The sequence below is a fragment of the Equus quagga genome, chromosome 16 (genome assembly GCF_021613505.1).
Source record: "Equus quagga isolate Etosha38 chromosome 16, UCLA_HA_Equagga_1.0, whole genome shotgun sequence".
Classification (NCBI taxonomy): Eukaryota; Metazoa; Chordata; class Mammalia; order Perissodactyla; family Equidae; genus Equus; species Equus quagga.
Genome location: NC_060282.1, coordinates 68,737,262 through 68,755,497, shown reverse-complemented (window position 1 = coordinate 68,755,497; position 18,236 = coordinate 68,737,262). Strand labels below are relative to the sequence as shown.

General features: G+C 40.7%; 1 protein-coding gene across 1 annotated transcript in view; it reads left to right on the top strand.

Annotated features, from left to right (window-relative positions):
* EYA1 (EYA transcriptional coactivator and phosphatase 1) overlaps nt 1-18,236 on the top strand; it is a 161,141-nt gene that overhangs the window by 22,527 nt on the left and 120,378 nt on the right. The window contains exons 4-6 of the mRNA XM_046642243.1: nt 5,003-5,080; nt 16,482-16,551; nt 16,877-17,022. Of these exons, the coding sequence (XP_046498199.1) occupies nt 5,003-5,080; nt 16,482-16,551; nt 16,877-17,022 (294 nt within the window). The remainder of the gene's footprint in view (nt 1-5,002; nt 5,081-16,481; nt 16,552-16,876; nt 17,023-18,236) is intronic.

The window sequence follows — 18,236 nt, the reverse complement described above, 5'->3', positions numbered from 1 at the left end:
ATTTAGAGGTAATGCAGTTCCTCTCAGCGGTGTAGCTGAGTTGTTTGATAACCAAAGTGGAATGAGGGTCAATCTCAATGAGATAGAAGAGATGAAGGGTATAAAGAGTAGTAGAGGTTGGGGAAACGGAGTTTTTCCAGTCCTTGAGCATTATAGCAGGAAACAAAATAGAAAGGAAGACCAGGTGTTTGCCAGGAAAGACAAGTTGGGCTATTACAGTTTGAAGAAAAGTTATGAGATGAGCTTAGATACTGCATGGAGAGAATCTACTGCTCACCCAGGCTGGTATCTTCACTGTCCAATCCTGGGTGAATTGTTCCTAACAGAGGATGGCTCCCAGTCTGGCAGGCAGAGCTGTCCTTTAGGGGTGAACTTGCTTTTACTGCCCTCTTAATTTATAGTGAGAAATATAATTAGTCAAATGGACTGGACGCTTGTCCCCTCTGGTCAGCCTGTCATCTTCCTGGAGATTACTTATGTGACTGCAACATTCAAAGTCTTACCAGAAGTTGCTTGATGAGCACGGAATCATGGTGTGATGGGTTAGTTGGATGACCTTGATAGCTAATGTCACCTGCTCCAATGACCACTTAAATTTATGGTGAAGGAAGACAGCTTTTTCTTTTTTAATGGGCCAGATATAGCGTACTCACCCTAAGCAGTCCTAGAGAGAGATGCCCACCTTTTCTCCTGGAATCCTCTATCACAATTGGCATGTCCGCCATTCTCCTGCTAGCCTGTTTCTTCAGGAAGCGTATACACTGATTGTAATGACCGAGGTATAAATTTTCTTAATATAATCACAATTTAGTCTTGCATTCTTGAGTTACATCCAAGTTACCTTGATTTGATTTTGGCTCTCCTGAGGCAATGGCCTCATGGTTGATCTTAGACAAGTAGCTTAGCTTTAGATTCTTCTAATTTGCTTTTCAAAAGGTAATCTTAACTTTAATGTGAAGTTTATACTACCTTTTTTTGGTCCTGTAAGAAACCCTTTGATTTTCTCATAATTACTTTAATAAAGACTCTATAATGATAGAGTGACTATAAAAAGCATGGCCTCTCGACTTAGCACAGTGCTAAGTGATGTGTAAGCATTTATCTTTTTTAATCCTCTCATGAGTGTATTATCCCCACTTACAGATGTGGAAGCTGAGGCACACAGAAACTGAGTTAAGTCTTCCAGGTTGATACTGTTAATAGCAAAGCTAGATGAAAATTCAACTGATAATTCCAGAACTGGCGCTTTTAGCTTTTTATTCAACACTGCTGCCTGCTACTACTCCCCAGAAAGGCATTCAGTGTAGCAGTAATAGAATGCTGCTGCTGCTACTAATGATGATAAGTATAGTTTCAGCTCCTATTGTATAGCAGGTACTTGACGGAAATTTTTATGAATCCTTATTGCATTCCTGTAATGTAGATATCATTTTTAAAATTTTGTTTCTAATTAAGGCTGAAGAGATCAAATAAACTTTAGAAAGTCTTGTAGCAAGCGTCACTGGATTCTGACTCCAAAACCGAAGCTCAAAGGCATTGACAGATGAAGTTGGTGGCATACCTGGAGAGTAGCAAGTTGCCCAGTGTAGCTCAGGTCCAGAGGGCATGGTCAGTGACGCTGCTGGGGCATCCGGGAGATTAAAGGGGCAAAGGAGAATACGGTGTGGTGGAGATAAAAGAATCCTACCATTCTTTAGAGGAGAACAGATCATTCATAGATTTTTCTTTTCAGATAAGCGGCTTAGACGGGATAATGGTTCTCAGACATGACAGTACCTTGAATCTCTAAGACTTGGGGAAGAAAAAAAAATCAGTATGTAGTGTTTTTAAATTCAAAGCTTTGGAGAAGCACTCTGTTGTACCACCTACAGCCTGTTTATAAATGAGAGTGCGCTAGTGAAGATGGGTAAAGTTTTGGTGGCTGGAGATCATTCTAGTCTTTTTAACTTTCCAGTGGGTGTATACGTGGCAGCAGCAAAGCCGGAAGTGGCCTCTGTTCCTTTGGCTCTTGGTCAGAAGCTATTGTACATCACAATACATCACCAGTCTCTTTAGCATCAGGTCCCTGGTGATCGATGTATTCAGTTACAGTACCTGATAAAATCATGACTATCCTGGTAGTTACTTTATGTACATCCTCTTGTCCTTAACAGTGAGCCTTTTGAAAAATTGGATTCATTAGGAAAAGGGAGTCTTTATTCCTCAGTGTACAGGTGGATATGTTTGAACAATGGCAAAAAGCAATGTACTTGGGGCCCAAAAGAAAAAGTATCCTCTTCCTTTCCTTCCTATTCTTTTTGCCTGTTTTTAATGGAATGTCGAGTATAATTGAATGTGTCTCTTGGGAGTGAAATCTATATTTGATTAAGCTAATGGTATGGAGAATAGCTGGGGTAGGTTTAGGGCTCCAGGAGTAGGAGTGGTTTTGGTGTAGTCAAGCTTTTGCAAAGTAATTTTGTAGTCCAAGGTACAGCATCATAGACCTTAGTTTTGACAAAGACTGAAAAGTAATCTGAGCTAACATCACGTGCTGCAGAAAAATTTCTTCTTCACCGTCTTTCCCAGATAGGCGGTGTGGCGCTTCCACTTGAGATCTTCCAGCAAGTTCGCTAGCCTAGAAGCGTTAACACTCTTAAGTAGGCAAGGACTCGGGGGGTTTTCCTTCCCACTAAATCCACGGTATGTGGCCTTACTTTGTTGTAGAGTAGCTCTAATTATTGGGAAGTGCCACTTATTGTCGTTTCTTCAAGCCTGGGAATCAAAAACATCCAAAGTTAAATCTCCTTTCTGCCACTTACTATGTGACTTTGGGCAACTTCCTGACCCCTCTGTTTCAGTATTTGCATGTGAAACAAGAAGACAATACCTATCTAGTGCATTTGTGAGTTGTGTTCTGAGTCCTACTTGTGGAATTGTTTATAAAAGGATTAATCATAATGTCTATAAAGAATCTGACACACAGTAAGCACCTTACGTGACTGTTTCCCTTGGGCCTAATTCTAATCTTTTGCTCAGCATGTGGTGTTTGATTATGAGTTCAGATCCCAGTGGTAATCTGTCCAGGACAGAGAGAAATAAAGCTATTGCTTTATATGTATGGGGCAACATATGAGTTCTCTTTAAGGAAGATAAGATAGGATGTGGACAACCCAGTGGGAAACTCAGGAACTGTTCACTAGCAGTGGCGTACCTGCCTTCCTCAGTCTATGGTTTCTAATGGTTATGAAGAGCGAGATCATTAGGTTGCCTGGAGGCGTGAAGAGAGAAGGGAAATACAGGCTTATGTCAGAATTCATTAACATCAACGAGGACTTTTAACCCAAACAACTGGTGGAAAAGTGGAAACTTCAGTTACGCTATTGTTTGGTCTACATTAAAGCAATCAGTTGCAATGACTCCCTTTAGACTCACTGGTTTTATTTTTCCACTTTGTTTATAAACAGTCTAAATAATTAATTTCTTTGAAAGTGACTATCTGCTGCGACTATTTATAATGCCTATTTTAACACTACTTGTTATGCATGAGTAATAGATTCAAAGGCTCAGGAGGGTGACTTTTGTCCTTGCCCTGATGTTTATAAGAGATTCGCAATGTTGAGAGAAGGAAAAGCTGCGTTTTCTCCACTCCACCATTCTTGCCCATTTCAGAATGTGCTTATTTTATGAAAGAAGCCTCCCCAAATATTCTCCTGGGAGGACCTTCATTTTGAAAAACATGTTATTGATTTTTAGGTAACCTCTAAAATATTATTGCAGTCTTTCTGAAAACCTCTTAATGGGGATGTATAACTTCCACAAAGTAGCCTGGGCAAATTCCAATGATAGCACTTCACTAGTAGTTTCTAGGGAAAACAATAATGCTATCTCTTCATTAAAAAAAAAAAAAAAATCACGGGGGCTGGCCCGGTGCCGCAGTGGTTAAGTTTGCACGTTTTGCTTTGGTGGCCCGGGGTATGCCAGTTTGGATCCTGGGTGCAGACATGGCACCGCTTGGCAAGCCATGCTGTGGTAGGTGTCCCATATATAAAGTAGAGGAAGATGGGCATGGATGTTAGCTCAGGGTCAGTCTTCCTCAGCAAAAAAGAGGAGGATTGGCAGAAGATGTTAGCTCAGGGCTAATCTTCCTCAAAAAAAAAAAAAAAATCTAAAGAGAAAAAGGGCAAATATTCTAAGGTGGTCTGGCTTATCTGTCTGATGGGGATTCAGTAATGCCATCACTGTAACAGTGGAGTGGGTTGCTTTTGAGAGCCTATAGCATAAATCTAAATGTTTTTATTTTACACCCTAAGGGACTTTACCAAATATCATATATGTTTTCCACAAACTGTCTGCTATTGGTATTGTTTTAAAATAGAAAACTTCATTTCTGCTTCACTTATATTTAGTGTGGTTTTGGTACTAAGTGTATATCAGATATTGATGAATTGGCAGCCACATATAGCTGAGTAGTAATAATAATCCATTAAATTGAGAACTCTGTTTTTCAGCTATGCTGGATAACTGAGAAAGTGTGTGTGTGCACATGTGTGTGTGTACACATGTGTGTGTGCAAGTGTGCGCCTGTCCTTGAGTATCATGAAAACCTGCTAGTGTTATTTCCCCCTTCTTCAAAACTTTCTGTTCTATCATTTTGACTCTGTTTGGTCAAATGCCTACAAATCCAAGGAAATAATTTCAAATCCGCATTATCTAAATTTTGAGTATTAATAAGCACTCTAGTAAATATGTAAGATAGCAATGAATTTAACTACTTTTAGTTTAAAGTGTTTCTTTTAAAGAGTAACTTGTCACAGATTATTTCCCTAGGGACAAAAAACTTAACATTTGAATGTTTTTTCAAAAAGATTCTATTAGGAATATTAATTTGACTTATATTAAAATACAAAAAGATTGATTTTTTAAATGATTTTCTTGTAGCTATTTTGAATGTTATCTCTTCCCTACTGTGCTTTTACAAATAAGTATTAATTGGGTATATGATATATGTTGTTTATTTTTGTAGTTAAAACAGAGCCAATGAGCAGCAGTGAAATAGTTTCAACAACAGCAGACGGGTCTTTAGACAATTTCTCAGGTTCAGGTAAGGAATAAAATTAGATTTTCACATTGATACAAAATATTATTTTTCCTAGTTTATTATATACAAATATATATATGTGTGTGCATGTATACATGTATATTTTGTAGAATATAGCATTTCTCAGTCACATGTTTGAAGTTGTGATGTTTTTATTCAGCGTGATGAAGTGTTTGCTGAAAATGTTGGTGTCCTCTAAAGGAGATGAAATCAAAAGGGGTTTGTTCTTCTCCTTTCTCCTACTAAACTCTCCTTCTTATGTTAATGACTCCTTCCCTTTGTCTCTCAGTTGTATGATTTTTCCAATCACGGAAATTTAGGTAGGCAGAACTTAGCTTCTGATACCCCGTAAGCAGGCTCACCCAGCCATCCTCTTAAATAACTATTATGTCAACAAGAGATCTAAATTAAATAGACTTTGTAAAGCAGCTTTCATCCTAAAATTAGTTTTCAAAGTCTTTCACATTAAGAAAGCCTGCCTCCAACAAACAAAATATCCAAGTTTCAGGTCTATGATAATGAAATTACTGATAAGAAAGTGACCCTGATAACAAAGTAACTGTGAGGATATGATTATATATTTGCCACATTGCCCAGCTTGGACTATTTCAATTAAAAATTATTTCTATCAGAAGTAATTCTTAAGTTGTAACGCTTTTCATATTGTCTGCTCTGTTTGTAAAAACCTCTCAATCGGAAATGCTATACTTTCATAAATTTGTGATTGATTTAATCTAGCTCTCAGGATCATTTAATGCATACCACAATGAAAAGGAATTACACATAGATATACAATGAAATGTTAATGCTCAACTTTTATTCTAATGATGCCAGATGGAAGCAGTAAGGAAATAACAAAAGGAGTTACAGTTTTTTTCATAAAACATTTACTAGAATTTGACTTATGCTAGGCAGTGTGCTTGATACTATTATGGATTCAAAGATATATGAGAATGGTCCTACTTTGGGGCTTAATGGGTTGCAAAGATGACCATACCATCACAGTACAGCTTGATACGGCCAGAGGGAAGCCCAAGCATCCCCAAGAAAACCCAGGAAGGACCCAACAGCGACGCAGTTGGGGTGGGCTGGTCAGGGAAGGTTTCCTGGAGGAGATGCCTGCACTCAGCCTTAAAAAAATGAGTAGGAATAAAGCACATGTAAAGCTGGGGAGAGGGAGCTAGACACATGGAGCATTCCATGGGGGTAGACCAAGGCAAAGAGGCGTGGAACTTGGAGGAACTGCTAATGGTTTGGCATTCTTGGTGTGTACGGTGTGAGCAGTGAGGGGCGTGCTGGAGAGGGAGGCAGGGGCCAGAATCTAAAGAGGCATGTATGTTCTGCATGGCATTGTATTCTGTACTGAGTGCAGTGGGAGGCATCAGAGACCACATTCACATATAGAATCGTGACTGGCAGGATGGAGGGGAGGATGGAGAATTGAAGTGGAGAGACCAGTTAGAGATTTTTTGCATTAACTTGGGCAAGAAGTTCTGAAGACCTGAGATAAGGTGCTGGCAATGAATGTGGAAAGGTGGTGGATTAAGATGTATTTATGAAATAGAATTTATGGTCATGGTGACTAACGAGCATGGGGAATGAGTGAGGCAGAGAGAAGTTAAGAATGGAGGAATGCAAGAGGAACGTGATGGAGACAGGGGCGGTGGCTTCGGTTTGGGGCATGTTGATGATGAAGTAACAGCCACCTGAAGGTGTCGGAGCTCAGGAAAAATCTGGAATGGAAATTCCGAAAGAGTAGGGAGAGTTAAAGCCAGCGGGGTATAACAGGGCTGAAGACAAAATCCAGGGAAAACCAGTATATAAGAGATAGGCGGAGGATGAAATGGAAACACAGGTAATTGGGGAAGAAGGGAGAGCGTTGAACTGGAAGTGAAAGCAGGAAGAATTTCAGAGAACAGCTGTTCTAAATGATAGATTTGTATTCAGCTTTTAAAATAGTTTTTTAGGGGCCGGTCCGGTGGCTGAGTGGTTGAGTTGGCGCGCTCCTCTTCAGCGGCCCAGGGTTTTGCCTGTTCGGATCCTGGGTGCAGATGTGACACTGCTCGTTAGGCCATGCTGAGGTGGCGTCCCTCATGCCACAACTAGAAGGACCCACAACTAAAATATACAGCTATGTACTGGGGGGATTTGGGGAGAAAAAGCAACAAAAAAAAGAAGAAGATTGGCACAGTTGTTAGCTCAGGTGTCAATCTTTAAAAGAAATAGTTTTTTAAAAAACTTAACTACATGAGAAAATCTTAACTATATTAAGTGAAAAGCATGTTACAAAAGAGTAATATTTTCAGTATAATCACAGTTTTTTTAAAATAAAAAATATTTATGTGTGTGTATATTTGAGTGTATGTGTATAAAAATTAATGATGGCTCTCTCTGGATGGTGGAATATAATTAGAATGTTATTCCTTCTGCTTTTGTCTAAATTTTTTTACAATGCGTTTGTATAACATTCATACTTTTAAAAAGTAATAATTTTAAAGTAATAATTTTAATAATTTTAAAGAGAGAGAGTTTTTTGAAAGTACCTATAGAAAATAATATTGTATTACATCACTGTTTTTCCTGATTTTCATAACAGTATTGTGGTGAAGGAATTCCTTGTTTTTAAGAAATATACACTGAAGTATTTATGAGTAAAGGGACATCATGTCTGCAACTCCAACAAAACGTGAGCTGTCCATGTGTGTGCATACACACATATATAGAAAGAAAGAGAAGAGAGGATAAGGCTGATGTCATAAAATGTTATCATTTGGGGAATTTGGGTTAAGGATATTCATGAAGTTCTACTATTCTTGCAACTTTTCTACTAGTGACAAATTACATCAAATAAAAAATGAGAAATGTCAATGGGTTTAGCCTACAGCAGTTCCAGTGGACAAGTGGGCTTTGCATCCCCCTGTGCCCATTGGCCCACATGCCCCAGTTCTGTGTCGCCAACATAGTTCCTAGCAGATAGTATGTGTTCATCAATTTTACTGAGTGGATGGATGATTTAATGAATAAGGTGAGGAAGTGGAGACAGGGAAGAGAAAAATGTCTTTCAAGGACATAAGTGGTAGAAGGAGAAGAAGAGAGATGGGCCATTAGAAAGAGGGATGTAGGGTTGAGGATGGTATTCAGAAGGTCAGCATGGTTTTGGCTGCTAACACAAACTTTGTAGAGCTGGAGGTTAAAGGTGTAGGCACACTGGGGATAATTGATGGAGGGAGGTCCCTGATGGGACAGGGATGGCTTAAGTCCAAAACAGAAATGGATCAGCCTAGAAAAGGAATAACTTTTTCATGGAAACATCAGGGAAGATGGAATGGGAAGTAATGCAGATAAGTTTGAAGGGAGGAGGAGGCAACACCTTGAGGGAATTCCTGCCTGATTCCCCTGTTCAAACTACCCAGGGCTCCCATTCATGTCTGAGTCCTTGCAATAGCCTCGAAGCCCCATCAGACTTTACTGCCTGCCTCCCTGCTTCCCGCGCTTCCTCCAGTCAGGGCCTCGGCGCTGGCAGGCCCTCTGCCTGGAACACTTCCCTATTCACCTGCCTGACTCCCTCACCACCTTCAGTCTGTGCTCACATCTCCTCTTCTCAGCGAGGCTTTCCCTGACCACCCTACTCAGTGTCACAAAACTCTCACTATAGACCTCCAGTCTCTCTGACGTGCTAACTGCCCCCCACCCAGTAACACTTAGAACCTTTTGCAAACGTTACCATTTACTTGTGTATTAGGTTTATGGTTAATCTCTCACCTCCACCAAAACGTAAGCTTGTGATGGCAGGGATTTTGTCGTGTTTTGTTTGTTTGTATCCCCGAAACCTGAAAAGTACCTGGCATATATTAGGCACTCAGGTGATTTGCTAGATGAATTAATGACTACATGAATGAATGAGTGAATGAATGATGGCTTCTACATTTTCCTCCGAAGTGACTCAAAATGAGAGTGGTGATAGGCTTATGAGCTTGAAGAGAGGGAGAAGATTGAAATAGATGTCGTGAGGCGTTGGAAAGTTTGAGGCTGTTCAGAAACATAAAGGAGGATTGACAGGTGAGCCAAAGGTCCAAACAAAGGTGGAACTAATGAATGTGCAGCCTTTATGGTAGAGTGATTTTTCTTTACAAGGGCTCAGCTCCCCAGGTAAAAAGACATTTCTCCTGATGCAGGGTTGAGGATTTTCCAGGTAGGGCATGGAAGAATATGGAGGGAAGAGAATTGAGGGTATCAGTAAAAGAGTGGTTTAAAATAATTATTCACGTATCCAGGATAGGTAGAAAGAAAGTGAAGGTAAGAGATATAAATTGAGAGAAGATAAAAATGTCAGGAGTCCTGCATCTCGTGATGAGGTTGGCGAACAGGTGAGATGGGAATAAAGGGGTGAAAATTAAAGACAAGATGTTCCTTCCTTAATCTCAAAACTCAGGGAAGGCCTCCACTGTGTGCTTCTGTAGTTCATTCTCGGTATTTCCCTTCTTCAGCCTTCATCACTACTTTTAAAATTACTTTTCCTTGTCTTTCCTCCTGTTAAACTGTAGCTCTATGAGAACAGAGGTTCTGTTCGTCTCGTTCACACTTAACAGTCCCAGTGGTCCTCATGGAATCAAGCACATGAGAGAGGGTCGGTAAATGTTTGTTCAGTAAACAAATGAAGTAGTCAATGCTGTTGTCATTTGAGACTGTGGAATGAAGAAAAAAGATCCAAGATATGGTCTTGAGCTTGATGGTTGAAGCAGAAGGCCAGAGTTGAGGCCTAGATAGAATGAGAAAAGTATTGGGTGTATAACCCAAGATAATGTTGGGACTTGTCAGGAGAGACAGTCAAATACTAAACTTTTTGATAAATGCAAGGCAATGTTTAGGAGGTTGGTCATTCAAGGAAGTGTTAAAGAGTTGTCAGAAACTTCAGAGAAGGAAGAGTTTTATGAGAGAGCAGAAAAACAAGGGTTTGGAAGAGGCAGCAAGGAGGATATGTTTTCAGGTCTTTGTGATATCTGGAATCTGAGAGAATGAGCAGCCTCTACTTGGAAAAGATATGCAGGAGAAGCAAGGGCCTCAGAGAAGGGCTTAGCTGAAGGTGGAGGGATAGTTTGATGAAAGACTGAAGCTAGAGAGGATCTTGTTTTCCGTAGATTGATTCTCTGTGTTGGACACAGAGGAAGGGATCCAGGGAGCTGAGGAATTGGGGCAAGGCATAGGAAGCACAGAGCACCATGGGGATGGACATTCATTTACTGTCCTAGATTTTCTTTTTCTTTTTTTCCTCCCTTACCTCCTTCCTTTCCTCTCTCCTTCCTTTCTCCCTCCTTCCTCCCTCCTTCCTTCCCTCCCTTCCTTCCTCCTCCCTTCCTTCCTCCTCCCTTCCTCCTTCCCCCCTTCTGTCTTCCTTCCCTTCCCTTCCATCCTCTTTCCCTTCCTTTCTCTTACATATTCCTTCTCTTCCATCTTCCTTCCCTTCTCTTCTTTCATTACAAAAAGCATGGCGTGCTTCAGTAGCCATGAACAGGACTTAGGGTTTATAAGAGAAAGAGGAGATTAGAGAAAGCAGTCTCCAAGCATTTAACTCCAAGGTGCTCTTTACCTCTGTGGTCACTACTCCCACTTCCTTCTCTATGGTGGCTCAAAAATTCACATCCTGACTGTTCTGGGTGTCCTGAGGAAATAGACAGCAGGGATAAAGCAGAAATGGAGCCATCCTGACCTTGGTTATAGCTACCTCTACCTCCATCCTTCAAGGAACCCGAGCATCTTAAAGCAGTAAGGAGACAGCAAGGCTCACTTTCTTCTGGGGAAATTGGCAGGTATCCTGGGGTGGGGAGATTGGAGGGGAGGCATTGATTTTCCAGGGCATGTAGCTGAATTGAAAATTGCAAGGCTGTTTATTAAGCTTTCAAAATATAGTGATGTTTTGCTTATTTATTATTTACCAATGAAAAGCAGTATTTTAATGATTTAAATGTTAAGAACAACTGGAGTTGAAAATAATGTGTTTTTAGGGATTGCAAAATGTCTGTGCCTGCTGCTTTCTTCCATTTCCACAAAGTCTAAATTTGTTGAATAAAATGCCAGTTGATGATATTGATCACACAAGGTTGATATCTGATGGTATCTAAAAATTGGAAGTAGGAACAGGAATGCTTCTAGAGGAGAAAAAGATATCATGTGAAAAATATGGTTTCTTTATTGTTTCAGTTGTTCACAAAAAGATGTCACTTTTTAGATCTGATTCATTCACTCAACAGTTATGTATTGGGCACCTACCATACGCCAGACACTGTTCTAGGCAGTGGGAATATAGCAGTGAAAGTAGAGAAGGTCCTCCCCCTTGCACAGCTTTCATTCTTTCGGGAGAGACAGGTAATAGATAGATAAGTGGTAAGTGGTAGTGTCAGTAAATAGGCAGTGAAAAGTGCTATGAAGAAAATGAAAGCTGACCAGAGAATATAGTGGAAGAGCGGGTGGGGATCTCTTTTAGAGGGAAGGCCTCTCTGAGGAGAGGGCATCTGAGCAGAGATCGCAATGAAGTGAAGGAATAAGTTTGGGTTAATCTAAATGTAATAGGAGGATAATGGGGATTGGAGTTGAAGGCAAGGGGACGTTGTGACATGATCCAGTTTATATTTTTAAGAGATCACTGTTGGTCGTGTGGAAAATGCTGTATGGGAGAAGAGTGGGGAGAGGGTAAGGAGAAGGAAGGAGATCAACGTTTCCCTGGTTCAGATGAAAGATGGCTATGTTGTTAGTCCATGTCCTTCTTAGAAGAGCCACTGAGGCAAGAATAAATGTGCCGGGATTCTTTTAGGGGAAAGGAGTGGAGGAGAGAGGAAAGGAAGGTGAGGTGAGGTGGGAGTGTCCTAGACTTCCGTTCTCTGGTGGCCACAGTGTTGGTGATTGGAACAGGGTGGTAGACGAGAGGAAGTGAGAAGTTGTCAGATTTGGGATCTCTGAAGGGAGAGCTGACTGGACTCATGATTAAAGGGTTTGAGGGAAAGAGAAGAATCACAACTTACTTCTAGGCTTTTTTCCTGATTGTCCAGTGAAATGAGGCTGACGTCAGTGAGATGGGTGTCTGGGAAGCGGTGAACTGAGGACTGGCTAACTCTGAGATTTCTACTCACCTTCCCAGCGGCTTCTCAAGCTTGTGAATATCATTTATCGTGGGGTCTCCTCTCCCTTCCTACAATAGGATTTGGGGAGCTGCTTTAACTTACATGTTAGAAGTAGGGGAAAGAATGAAATAATAGGAAACAAATATGCTAAAACACATTTTATGTTTTAAATAAAGGTATTAGTTGTCCTTATGTTCCCAAAGCTCTGAAATGTGTAATTTAGAGTTTACTAATAAGATAACCATTTTATTTACCTCAGTAAGTGGTCTGGGAGCATTCTTTTTGCTTTAGGTGATTCTAGTCCTGTGAAATTAAGACTAATCTGAGTTTCTAGATTATTATTTTAAAAATTAAAGGTGTTTTAGGCAAGTAAGAGAAAAAGTAGCTGAGTATAAAATGGAGGCTTCTTGACTTTAGGCCACACAGAGATTGCAAGGATTTGGATTTAGAGAAAGCCCAAAAGATATGGCTTATTATATGCATTAAATATTCATTAATTTTAGGTGCACATAGGTAGGTAGGAGCAGGATGCTTGGGCAGCATCCTGGGTTCTTATTCACACATATTTCTTAAGGAACACTATTCACTCCAATTTATATTGCCAAAGAGCTGAATCAGGTTCTTTATGTATGTTTATAAATAACAAAATAATGTAACCATCCTTCACGTCATTATGGTTTAAAAAAATCTACTCTGCTTATGACCGAAATCTCACATTCCCGTTGAACAAATACTGTTTATTGATTACCTACCATATGTCAGGACCTCCAAGTGCCAAGGAAACAAAGGAGAGTAGGAGGTCCTTGGCCCCAGAAGCTGCTGGTTAGCAGAGGAAACTCGCATCTGTAGGCTACATACACTAACCGTGATGCATTGTGGTAAGTGCTGAGTGCCAGTGTGTACAACATCCCAAGAAAGTACCGAGAAGGAAGACATTATCCTAAAGAGAAAATGATGCTTTAGTCCCACGGAGGAGTAAGTGTTTGTGAGGCAGGGGAAAGAAGAGCATCATAAGACAGATGGTTCTGGGGTGAAGAACAACCAAGACAGACGTGACAATGCACGGTGTGTAGGGTGGCCTCGAGTCTCGGCGAGGCTACATACTATTAAACCCTGGGGCGGCTGGGGTGGAAGCTTGACTCCCTCTGTACACTCTGCCAAGGACTTTGGAATTCTTCTTAAGGACAATGGGAGTGCAGTTCAGAGACTGTAAGCTGGAAAATGGACATAAAGAGGTTTCCATTTAAGAAAGATCACAGTGGTAGCGGGAGTGACAGGGCAAGGGGCATGGGTGGCTGTCCCTGGGTGGAACACAGGGAAAGTAGCCAGATGGCTGCGGCGGTAGTCCAGGTGAGACAAAATGAGGATCTGACCAGGACAGGAAAGTGGGAATGGAGTATGCACGACAGATCCACAAGCAATTTCTGGATTTGGGATGGGTGGTTTGAGAGTCATGAAATAGAGTTAAAAGATAGGATAATTTTGAGGTGTCTCGTTTCTGTGTAGGAGGTCAGGAGATAATATGTTTTGGTGGAAAGACTCAGGCAGACGTGCGTTCACGCACCAGCTTTCCCATTTATTTGCGTGGACATTTCAAGTTCTATCCCCATATGTAAAATGGGGCAAAGAATCCTGCTTTTAAGCATTTTGCCGGACAAATAGTGATACTGCCCATTGAGTAGAATTAAAAACACAGAAGGAAGGGCAATTCTGGGGCCAAAGATAGTAGGAATCTGGGAATCTAAGATAATAAACACTTATTGCACATTGTGTTATGCACTTTATGTCAGTTATCTCCTTTAGTCTTCACGGCAGTCCTGTGAAGTGTAGGGAGCGGTATTGCTGTCATTTTACACAAGAACATATCAAGGCTTAGAGGAATCAAATAACTTGACTAAGACCAACTAGAAAAGTTGGAACTTCAGTCTGAGCTGAAATTAAATTCTGGTTCCAGAACCTGTGCTTAATTATCACAGTCTGCAGCCTCCCAAATCTCTTTGTTCATGTGGACACACATACACGATGCATAGAATCTAAATCAAAGTTTCCCAGAATTTACTTTACCCTGTGTAATAACCCTGATATCATCTATTCTGTCCTTCTGTTTGTTTGTAAAAACTTGCTGGGTGCAACCTGCTAAGCTGAGTTCATGATCTTTCTGTGGGTTGTGACCTCAGTTTGAAAAGCACAGGGATAGAACTAAAAAAGAATAAAAGGGATTTCTGTGGCTCCCATCCTCAGGTGGCATTGGGATTTTGGTTTTGTTGTAGTTTCATTTTTTCGTAGCTTATTTATTTATTTATTTATTTATTTTAAAGATTGGCACCTGAGCTAACAACTGTTGCCAAGCTCCTTTTTTGTTGTTGTTGTTGCTTTTTCTACCCAAATGCCCCCCAGTACACACTTGTATATTCTAGTTGTGGGTCCTTCTAGTTGTAGCATGTGGGACGCCACCTCAGCATGGCCTGGGGAGTGGTGCCATGTCTGCGCCCAGGATCCGAACTGGCAAAGCTCTGGGCCACCAAGGCTGAGCGTGCGAACTTAACCACTCGGCCACAGGGCTGACCCCCTTAAAGCTTATTTTTAACTACAGTTGTCCAGGGAAGATATTACTTCTCCAGCAACTCTGCTGGAGAAGTCTCCTTTGCCCTTGGCCTCTTAGAAAAGGGGAGTAGAAAAGGTTGTAGTCGCAGATGACCTGGGCAAGTGGTAGTCTGTGTTCTCTCGCTAACCCCCCCCCCCCCTTCTATAGACTGCTGTATTTGCCTAATCCTCCCACTCCTGTTTGTGTGGCGGCCTCCCCACGTGTGACAGACAGCACTTGTCTTTGCATGTTTGCATCTGCAGCATCAGTGCCTGGAACAGAGTAGTGACTCAACATGTGCCAAAAGACGGGGGACCCCAGCCAGGTTGGCCTGCCATCTCTTTAATATGGACTCGTCTCTGCCAGACTGACGGCCAGAAGGCTGAAGTCAGGCAGCCTGCAAGAGCAGTGGCGATCCAGACCTCTTATATTGTTGCTGGGTTCGGCCTCTTTGCTTGCCGAGGAAAGGATTGTTCATAGGTTTTGAGATTCTACTTCGACTCGACCACTTTCTCCCAGACACAAGCTGGAAAATTGGAGAATCATAAATGAACTGGTGTGTCATCATGAAAAATATGTAAAACTTAGAGTGCATGGAACCTTATGAAGGGTTTTAATGCAGAATGCAGTTAATAAATGAGAGAGCCTCTGAAGAAAGTGATTATTAGTGGAAAAAGAAAATAAGCGTATAACATAACAATTGTACCTGAAGGATATGCATCTTAGCCAGATAGAGGCTAGAGAGAGTTTGAGGGAAGAAAAAAAATATATAGATAACTGTGGGTATATATGTATGCAAATATAAATGTAAATGTGTGTAGAGGTATATATACACATAGATAGATAGCCCTTACTCACAATGGAAGAAGCTGAGAGCTACCATTTTGTGGCCGTATATTAGCAAAAATGAATTTTTGCTTCTTTAGTTCAGAGTGAACATAGAAGAACATTTGATAGGAGAATTGAGTGCATTTCTGAGACATGTTGAATCAAGTATGTGCAATTAAAAAGAAGTGAAATTCTGCTTGAACGCTTAAATAACCTCTTTAAGAAAAACAAAAACAAAACTTTGTACTTGGACCCTGACGTTGAACACATGTAACTAAGAGACAGAGGAGCGCCTGCCTCAGCACAAGAAAAAACAGGCTTAGCTTGCAACTTGAGAAATTCAAGATAGTTACAGGAATGCATTTTTACTAAAAAACCTTGCTAAATCAGTGCAGGCAAATGAGGATCGGTCCTAGTTTTCCTCACCTGAGAGAAGATTAGACCGTGTTTCCGGGCCATGGTCTCAGGTGTGTGTTCTCGTTGAGCGTGAACAACAGCCCAGATGACCTTTCGGGTCCTGCCCAGCCCTGCATTTCAACTTCATCCCCCTCCCCCAGCATATCTTTCCAAACAGTAGCCAGGACTCTGTGCTCTTAAAGTATCGCCACTGTAAAACCGATCACAACATGCGAACAGGTATTTAAGACGATTGTGACTATGTTTTCTAAGAGTTAACTTAAAATTAGAACCACTTAATTCGTTCCTATAGCTTCCTCAATATAGTTTAACTTTCTGTTAGGCTGACCACAGGAAATTGCCATTTCTGCAGGCCACAAGGGTCAGACATCTGCCATTTCACGTGGTCAAACTATCATTCAAACTATTCAATGCTTTATGCATATTTTGCTTTGATTATTGTGCATTATTTTTTTTCCAGCAATTGGGAGCAGTAGCTTCAGCCCAAGACCAACTCATCAATTCTCCCCACCACAGATTTACCCTTCCAAGTAAGATGTATTTTCTCTTAATCAATAAATAACTTTTCTGAGTAGTCTTTTTACCTGATTTCAAATCATGTCCTGTGCCCATATGTTACATCTTAATTTAAACTAAAGTGCATTTCGTACAGACGTCAATGTATTTATGCAAATTTATTTTGAGCATCGCCTAGTAGAGACACTGAAGTGTCTCAGTACTTGGTATGTTATGTTGGAAAGTTATACTTGAAGAGACAGTCTTGAACTGGATTTTGTGATGTGGTGTTACTCAGTTACCTTGCATGTTTCCATCTAATGCATGGGCTTTCTATTTTCTGTCATTTCTGACAAATAGCAGACCATACCCACATATTCTCCCTACCCCTTCCTCACAAACTATGGCTGCATATGGGCAAACACAGTTTACCACAGGAATGCAACAAGCTACAGCGTATGCCGCATACCCACAGCCAGGACAGCCCTACGGAATCTCCTCCTATGGTGAGTAATCCCGCTGTGTTAGTGGTGGCATTATCTGGTGGGCGTGCCTGGGTGTGTGAATGTTTCACAGGAGTGGCACTCCAACTGTCGTCTGGGGCCACTTTAGAAAGTGTTATCACCTTTTGCGTCTAAATTTTTAATATGATTGTTTCTAATGAGCATTATAAGAACAAGGGGTTACTTATCTTGAGGTCAGAGGTGGCAAATTGATTGCTTGGTTTGTATGCTGTCTTGCTCTTATTTTTTTCCAATTATATCTCAATTCTTAAATTGCCATTTGAGCACTTGGCTCTGGAATCCAAAGTATTTTGGTGCATATTTGTGATAAAATGTCTGTGAATGAAGTCTTTTGGAGTAAAGATTCATTTCCTATTTATCAGATGCCAAGCTATGATTAGGGAAGCATACACAGAATTCAACAAACTATTGCTCTCAACTTGAAGGTGGCAGTATTATCAAATGTCAGCATTATCAACCATTAAAAAAAGAGATCTAAGGGCTGGCCTGGTGGCACAGTGATTAAGTTCACACGTTCCGCTTCTTGGCGGCCTGGGGTTCGCAGGTTCAGATCCCGGGTGCGGACATGGCACCACTTGGCAAAAAGCCATGCTGTGGTAGGTGTCCCACATATAAAGTAGAGGAAGACGGGCATGGATGTTAGCGCAGGGCCAGTCTTCCTCAGCAAATAAAAGGAGGATTGGCAGTAGTTAGCTCAGGGCTAATCTTCCTCAAAAAAAAAAAAAAAAGAAAGAAAATAAAAATAAAGTAAAAGAGATCTATATACCAGGGCTTGGGCCGCACTTTAAAGAGACAAACCAGGAAATGTTTAAAGCTCATGGTGTAATTTAACTCCATTGTTACAGGGTCAATACCTGTAAATTAAAAATGAACCCAGCAAAACCCCAAAGTTTAACTTTAAAAAATCTTAGAATTTCAAAATACTTTTTCTTCAATTGAATTGCGATTGTAATTGTAAACAAATTGTGATTTGTTTGGAAAAAATAGGGATTATTGGCATTCTATTAAGAAAAAAACAAAACCTAGTGATCGAAAAAAAGTACATGTAAGTTTGAGGAAAGCACTGGTAGAATAAGTACAGAATTACACAGAATTTTTGTTACCAACATTCTAATTATGCTTCTGCTGCCACTATTGTTTTGTAATATTCTTTTCTGCAGTATATTGAAAGAAATAATGTTCTTTGAGCATTTCAT